This window comes from Gymnoscopelus microlampas, assembly GCF_963454915.1.
Source record: "Gymnoscopelus microlampas genome assembly, chromosome: 23".
Lineage (NCBI taxonomy): Eukaryota > Metazoa > Chordata > Actinopteri > Myctophiformes > Myctophidae > Gymnoscopelus > Gymnoscopelus microlampas.
Genome location: NC_139960.1, coordinates 26,862,501 through 26,870,376, shown reverse-complemented (window position 1 = coordinate 26,870,376; position 7,876 = coordinate 26,862,501). Strand labels below are relative to the sequence as shown.

Below are 7,876 nucleotides of genomic sequence, written 5' to 3'. Positions count from 1 at the left end.
CGGTGGTAGAACTAAGTGGCCTCCGACACGACTGGTGGTCCGGGGGTTCCAGCTTTTTTTTTTTACAGCCGGTTGACGTAAGACGAACGCAGTTCATGAGCCGCGGAGAAAGAGGGTGAGTGGCCTGGAACAAAGGGGCCACTACAGGTTGCCTTGTTGTGAAGCAATGGAACCAATCGCCATCAACAGCAGAACTCACATACTGACTGTTTCATCCCCTCCTGTTCTTCTTGACGGGGTTAGCTGAGCACGTGACAAAAAGGACCACATTCTCTGTCCGTCCAATTTTGTTTTTGTGATGCCGAGTGAATTGTCCTGGGGTTTGTGTGTGTGTGCGTGCGTGCGTGCGTGCGTGCGTGCGTGCGTGCGTGCGTGCGTGCGTGCGTGCGAGAGAGGCTGGGTTTATGAGAGAACGAGACACTGCTGAGTGCTCATTGACAGTGTCAAACAGAATGGCTGTCATGCACACATTTGGAGGCTAAGCCCCCAAGGTGTCCACTTTGTGCAACTCTGATAAGCTTGCCTGTGTAGTCGTGGTGACAAAAGGGGACATGGGTGTGTGTGTGTGTGTGTGTGTGTGTGTGTGTGTGTGTGTGTGTGTGTGTGTGTGTGTGTGTGTGTGTGTGTGTGTGTGTGTGTGTGTGTTGGGGGGGGGGGGGAGTCTTCGTCGCTCTGTATGTGGAGTGGACCATGTTTGGAGAAGTCACAGTTGTTCCAGGCAGTTCAGCCAAGGGTCACTGCAGGAACTTCACCGTCTCCCCGTGAAACTCACACTATTAATATAAACACAATGTGGTATGGTTCTGTTCAATCACCTATAGTGTGGGTTTTATTACGTTTCAGTGTCGTGTGTGCATTTGCATTCTATGCATCTGTGTCTACTTACTCAGATACATGCATACATATTATCGTTCATCCGCCTCTGGCAAGACATAATAACATTGTCTCTGTGGAAATCACCAGATCATAATGTGCCGTAAGAGCTATCTGGGCTCCACTTCACACGGCTTATGTCAAAGGGCTAAACTCCTTTTATGGAGAACATAGGACACGCAAAGTTTATTTGTGATTACCTTAGATTAGGAATTCTCGCTGTTAGAGTAATCTGCCATGTCTGTAGTTGGAGTAATGTTGCAGTTGTAGCAGCCATGTAGTGGTAAATGACAGCTGTAATAATGTATACGTTTGATAAGGTTAGTGTTTTAAGGTCTTTAAGGTAGCATGTGTGGTTGTGAGTTACGACAATAGGAAACATACATTGGTTGACTATGCTACTTTTAATGCTAACAGCGCCTGCGTGGCTTTGTCTGTGTTGGAAAATATATCGGCAGATTGTATGAAGCAATTTGAAGTGCCTTATCGAGAACAACAAGAACGTGAATTGCTCTTTTATCTTAACATTGCGTGTACAGTAGTACCTGCGCTGAAGGGTGTAGCCGGTGCAGCAAATTAAGCGTGGCTTCAGTGTAACGCATGTTGAAAAGCACAAAATATTCGTCACTAATTATCTTTTACCTTGTTGTACAAAGTATAATTTTTATGCTCCTACCACGAACGGACTGAACAATCTTAAACGTCTAATTTTAAAACCTTTCAAGTCATTTAATGAAAACTGTGTTGGAGGCATGGATGGTTCTGTGTGTGTGTGTGTGTGTGTGTGTGTGTGTGTGTGTGTGTGTGTGTGTGTGTGTGTGTGTGTGTGTGTGTGTGTGCTGTACGTGCTGTATGTGTGCTTGCGTTTGTCTCTGCAAGCATGTGTGTGCACATCCCTGCATGCTTGTCTACTCATGATGAGTGTGAAACCGTACTGTACACTGCACACACATGCCATTATGTTCCATTGTCAAATGGCATCGACATTTGTGCGTATGTGTGTGCGCGCGCGAGTGAGTGAGTGAGTGAGTGTGTGAGACAGTGTGGGTATGCTTTGCTTGATCGTTTTTACGAGGCCACCGCAGCATGAAGGCATCTGATGGGACGCTTGTAAAAAAAAATGTAATGTAGGTCTACATCTAAACACAAAGCACACATCAGGGAAGAGGCACAGTGTGATTGTTTGTCTATCTCTCTATTATTCCCTTCCTTACTAGTCTTTCAAAAGCAAAAGGCTTCCAAAGACACACTTATAGGCACAGTATTGTGTGATAAAAGGTACACAGTGGGGCAAATCATCCCTATACCTTCACACGTGTAAATAGTACGATCATTACCCTGTACATTTTATATCACGTTTTATAAAGCTGTTTATTTTATTGTTGTAAAAAATGTAATATTACAAATCAGAAGATATCTAATGATGGTGCCAGAAATGCTCATTTGAAATGAGATGCAGTTATCAAAGACACATGGACATGAAGCTATGGACTATGAAAGTGTTTGTAAGTCAAGATGAACTTGATTATGAAAGTATAAGATATAAATATATTGTATGTCTGGGGGCAGGGGGGGGGGGCATGTATTGTTAAGAAATGGAGCACTGCCTTGTACATTTTATGACTGGATACAAGCTCTTCACTTTTACATTGTCAAACTATTGTGTGGAATTTTCAAACTGAAAAATGTCAAACTTTAAAAAAAGCCAACCTGGATATCTGGAGGCGGGGAAAAAAGGCTAAAGCTACAGTATGTGGCCCAGAGGCCAAAATTGAGTAGTATTTTTCTTTGGTATAGTTTCTACTTGAAAGCTATAACAACAAGGGACGAGACACTCACATTGAGAGGAAACTGGAGGCCAGCTGTCTCTCTGACTAGCCTTTATCACTCCTGCAATTTAACATCTGTGGAACAGCCAGTGTGTGGAGGTTTTGAGCTGTTTGACCCACATGGACTTCACAGGAAAAGGAACAGGTGCAACTCAAATCAAATATCAATAGCCTGCTGCAAATGTCAAATGTACATACTAGGAGGTGTTCATCTTTCAGTTGCTTAAGTACGTAGAGGTTCATTGTGTATTGATTCAGTGTAGCTTGTGGCTCCTCATGCAATAGAGAAAAAATGTATTTTAACGGTCTATTGTTTGCATTGTGTATATATCTATATCTATAGCATAAATTATATGTAATTTGGATGCGGTACAGTTGAAAATGTACATACATGTGTTTAATACCTACTATCTGAATGTTCCCCTTCAGAGTCCCTGTCTTTGCCCCTTCCTCTACTATGATACTTCCTTCCAATGTACAGTGACAATGGTATTGATATCCTTTTTCTTTTTTCTTTTCTTTTGATGCAATATGATTGACTATTTGTTCTGGACGATGAAACAAGACAGTAAGATCACTGGCCACCTATGACACTGTAAAATGAATTACATGAGTGAACATTTGTGCCATATACTTTTGGAAAGAACTACAAATAAAAATCTATGCGATGTGTTTGAAAACGTTGGATTATTTGCATTTATGGCAGTGGTGGAAAAAGTACTCAAATGTTTTACTTAAGTAAAAGTATCAATCCTGCAATGTAGAAGTACTCTGTTACAAGTAAAAGTCAGAAATAAAAAATGTACTTGAGTAAAAGTACAAAGTACCAAAATTAAAAGTACAAACATGTTTGAAAATAGCAGATCTACAAGCTCACAACGCGTCGCATCGCGACGCGTTGTGAGCGTTGTGAGCTAGGCTATTTTCAAATAGCCTAGGTATAAAATAGGGCTAAAGTGATTAATGTATGTTTTATAATGTAATACTTTATATCTGCAAAGTAACTCAAGTTTTCAAATAATTGTAGTGGAGTAAAAGTACAATATTTGCCTCTGACATGCAGTGGAGTAGAAGTAAAAGTATAGACAATTGGAAATACTCCAGTAAAGTAAAAGTACCTCAGAATTGTACTGTACAGCACTTAAGTAAATGTACTTAGTTACTTTACACCACTGCATTATGGCTACACAAGAAGAAAATGAGCAATGCCTTGACCATCTTTTCTACCTTTATTTGTTGGGTGGCGGGGGGGGGGGGGGGGGGGGTGGATGGGTGGGGGATAATAGGACACAGGGAATGTTAATTCCAGTTGAGGACTACAATGTCAGGACATTCATTTTTATACAGACGTAAAAACCTAGACTGGATATAAACTGAGGTACAATAAAGCAGCACAGGGAGATACACACTTAAAAAAATTACAGTTTGGACACATGTACAGTAGCTACCTTATGCAGTCTCCTGGCAAGAGTATACGTGTATCTTGTTTCTCATATTATTATAAGAAAAAGTGGAACTGACCCATGAAATGAATCATGGTTCTGGTTGAAAAGAAAATGCACCCCACTAAACCTCAACAGTTTCCCAATGTGTGTTGAGTGAAACTTTTCACTCTAATTAACCGAAGTTCTTTGGACCTTCAGTTACTTTTAACCAGCGGTTTCATTAATTAGGGACATGCACCAAAGACTTTTCCAAATTGCAGTTAGCCTACGCCATGGCAATACAAATCCTACCCAATTTGTTCTTTAGAAAACAGTCCTAGAAATAAAATGACTAGGTAAGGAGAATTTTTAGTAAAACACATTGTCATATACATTATTCATACAACTGAGTATTATACGTATCAGCTATTGTCACAACAAAAGTGTTGCGTTCTTATCATGAACTAGGAAAAAGTCAAAACAACACATTATTACTACAAGTTGTTTTCTTTTTATTCCCGCTGGTCTGTCGATGCTATAGGTGCCTACTGTCAACCTACAGGACATTTAAACGGAGAGGAGCCACGTTGGAACTAGGCAAATGGTACCGTACGCCTCGTCTCCCTCTTTCTGCTTCCTCCCTGGAGACAAACCATGTCGTTAGTCCATCGGGGTGCGATCTCGCTTCTTTCCCTCCTTCTTTTGCTTCTTTGAGTCTGCAAGAAAATGGTAAATGGTAAAATGGTCTGCGTTGTAAATGGTAAATGGTCGTACATTCACCCATTAAGACCTGGAACGCATCTGTGTCACTTTTTGAGCTTGAATTTGAGCTAAAAAACATTATTTTACACTTTGGGCTATTCAAAAATAGCAGATCTACAAGCTCGTAGCGCGGCACCGAGTGCCACGCTACAAGCTTGTAGATCTGCTATTTTTGAAAAATCATGAAAATGTGTGCAAATCTTTGAACATATATTGTTTTAAAGCAAACATTTTTAACTCGAATCTTTGCTTGTGGGGGTCCCTGGAACAAAATATTTTGAGATGGGGTGGGCGGCCAAATACATTTTAGGGGTCCTTGACATGAAAAGGTTTGAGCACCACTGATACAGAAACGTATGTTTTTCAGGATACTGTTGGGATTTAGAAGACTATTTTTTGTAGAATCGGCTTCAATCAGGTCTTAATGGGTTAACACACCAAGGCACCAACCCGTTCGTTGGGAGCAGTCAGGGGTTCTGTGCCTTGCTCAAGGACACTTCGACGTGAAGCCAGGGTTGAGCCGGGGATCACAACCAGGGAACCTTTCAATGGTCACTCTGCCTCCTGCCCCCAGTACTTTACTCGCTTCACTGTAATTAATAATTAATGCTGTGCCCGCAAGCAATAACGTTTTACAAAATACAAAAAAAAGACACCTCATCCCCTCCTCTCCAGCTTATGATAATTGAACATGTGTTTTCTGCACCCCTAGAGTGCAGGTTACAGAGCTTTTAGAAGGCAATCACCAAACCGCAGTCCCGCCCGCCTCGCGTCGGTTTTGATGAGTGAAGCCTGCAGCTACTGGCCAGAGGGGGTTGATTTGATGGCTCAGTGTGAACAGTGCTAGAGGAAAAAAGGCTTTATCATCGTCCTACAAGAGTGGCTTTGGTGCCTCGCTCGCTGCCATGGCAGAAGCCACAGTCCCCATTTTTCTGCTCTGTGGCTTTGCCGCTCTATTGAACAGAAAAAGAGCGACACACAGCCTCCATCAATCAGTTTAAGGTGGACGGTCAGTCTGTCAGACGGTCCCTCAGATCGTGTTCGTCCATTTGTCCGTATGTGTGTGTATATCGTGCGACTGCCTTTGTCACACTGTGTCTCTCTCCCTCTCTGCCTTGGCCTGTCTGAGTCGTGTCTCTGTGAATGCATGCATCAAATGTCCTCAGATTAGTTTTTTTTCCCCCTCCTTCCATCAAACTGTTCCCGTCTGTAATCATGGCTACTTCCCCATATGCTTCCCTTGTGTCTCTTATTTAGGTGCCTGATGGAGGCGAAGGGAGGGAGTGAGGTAAAGCAGATAGGGGTAATTAATCTCCAATCATCTTCAGTTCTGTATTCTCCTCTGGCAGGCTTTTTTTCGGGGAGACGAGATGCCGTGTTCAGTGGGCATCAGAAAGACGCACGAGTCGGCTGGCTAATCAACACTCGTGTGTTTTGCGTCTGCACCTGGATATACTGCCACATCAACACGGTTGATTGTGTTGTTTAGAGTCTTGTGAACTCAATGCAAATAATCTGCACAAAACATCAAGTGTCACTGTTATTTAGAGCAGGAAAAATGCAATATCAATGAGCTGAGATTGCTTGGTAACCCTATTGCACATTAAAGAAGCAATTACAGCAACAGACATGAGATCTCACTCGACGTTTTGAGGTCACAAAATTCACTGATTGCACAGGCTATGTTTCCATCTCCTGAAAAGTAACAGTTTTAGGACAGCAACAATAAAAATTTTAATATGGCAAACTTCTAAAGGTATGCAGGCAGGCGGTGAACAGCTACAAGTTAGCTGTTCACCTGTTCAGCTTTGTCAATTCAATTTGAAACTTTTTTAACATTCAAAACAGACACTTGGGGGATATCTCCTCGGAAATCTCCTCTCGTCACACCAGTTGCAAACATCCATGGTGGGGTATTAAGATTTTGACGCGCGAGCAAGACCCCCGTGGATAAAAACACGGAAATTGCTCTTCCGTTCAATCTGCTTGCTTTCATTTGTTGGAATGTTTTTATGAATTTATTTATCCTGCCTGCTGTTTTTGTCAGCATATTATTTGTCCTCCCTGGGGAGAGAGATTGGAAGAGAGCTCTGTTCTCTCTGTTAGCGCCTCTCTGTGAGATAGGAACTCTCGCACCATGCTACAGTGCGTTCCGCTGTATTGGCACATTACATTACAACTGCTCCTCTCCCTCCACTTTGCCCCCTGTCTCTGGCAGTCTCATAATCAGACCAACACAGCTTTTCTCTCAGCCCAGATGTCGAGAAGCTGCCCCAGTGCAATAATAGCGTGCGTGACTCTGAATGCTCTCTCCCCCTGCATTCAGAGAGCAGAATGGCAGCAGTAAGCCGACGCCTTTCCTCGGGGACAGAAGCTATAACACTGTAACCCGCCGAACCAATTCAGAGATGCCAAATGTATTCCCTACAAACTAAGCCTTTTGTTTTCCCCCCGCAAAACAGGGGCTGCAGCAGCCCAACACGCTGGGTCACGGAGCTGAGGGATTGGGGGGTGGGGTGGGCAGAGGGTTTCTACAGGTATTCATAATGTTTCATTTCTGTCACTCTTTATTCTTCCGCCTTCCATCTCTCTTTCAGTCTGCCGGGGCACTTTGTTTCATCAGGGTAATAGACAGCAAAAGGCATGGCGCGCCTCTGAACCCCCGGATCTCTCTCTCCCCAGGCACCTCTTAGCATTGTCTCCTGCAGAATCTGTAAATGACAGATGCTATAGCAGCTCCTTCACAGCAACCTACCTGCTGCAGTTGGTGGTGGGGGGGGGGGGGGGGGGGGGGCTATCTCCAAGACCCCAGGTGGCTGTTTAGAATTCATACATTTGGACATTTTTTTTCCTCTCACGTGACATCCTGTTTGCACGTGTGCACACACACACACACACACACACACACACACACTAGGGACACAAAGCATTCACAATTCCCATCGCGACACCACATCTTACCCCTTACCGACCTAAGTCCCCACCCCT

The 7,876-nt window shown here is 43.2% G+C and overlaps 1 protein-coding gene across 3 annotated transcripts in view; it reads right to left on the bottom strand.

The window, feature by feature from the left end:
* Positions 1–4,001: 4,001 nt before the first annotated feature.
* The window catches only part of ptn (pleiotrophin), an 85,498-nt gene continuing 81,623 nt past the window's right edge, over positions 4,002–7,876 (bottom strand). For all 3 annotated transcript variants that reach the window (XM_084050042.1, XM_084050041.1, XM_084050043.1), the window contains one exon: positions 4,002–4,842. In XM_084050042.1, the coding sequence (XP_083906168.1) occupies positions 4,787–4,842 (56 nt within the window). In that variant the 3' untranslated portion in view covers positions 4,002–4,786. The remainder of the gene's footprint in view (positions 4,843–7,876) is intronic.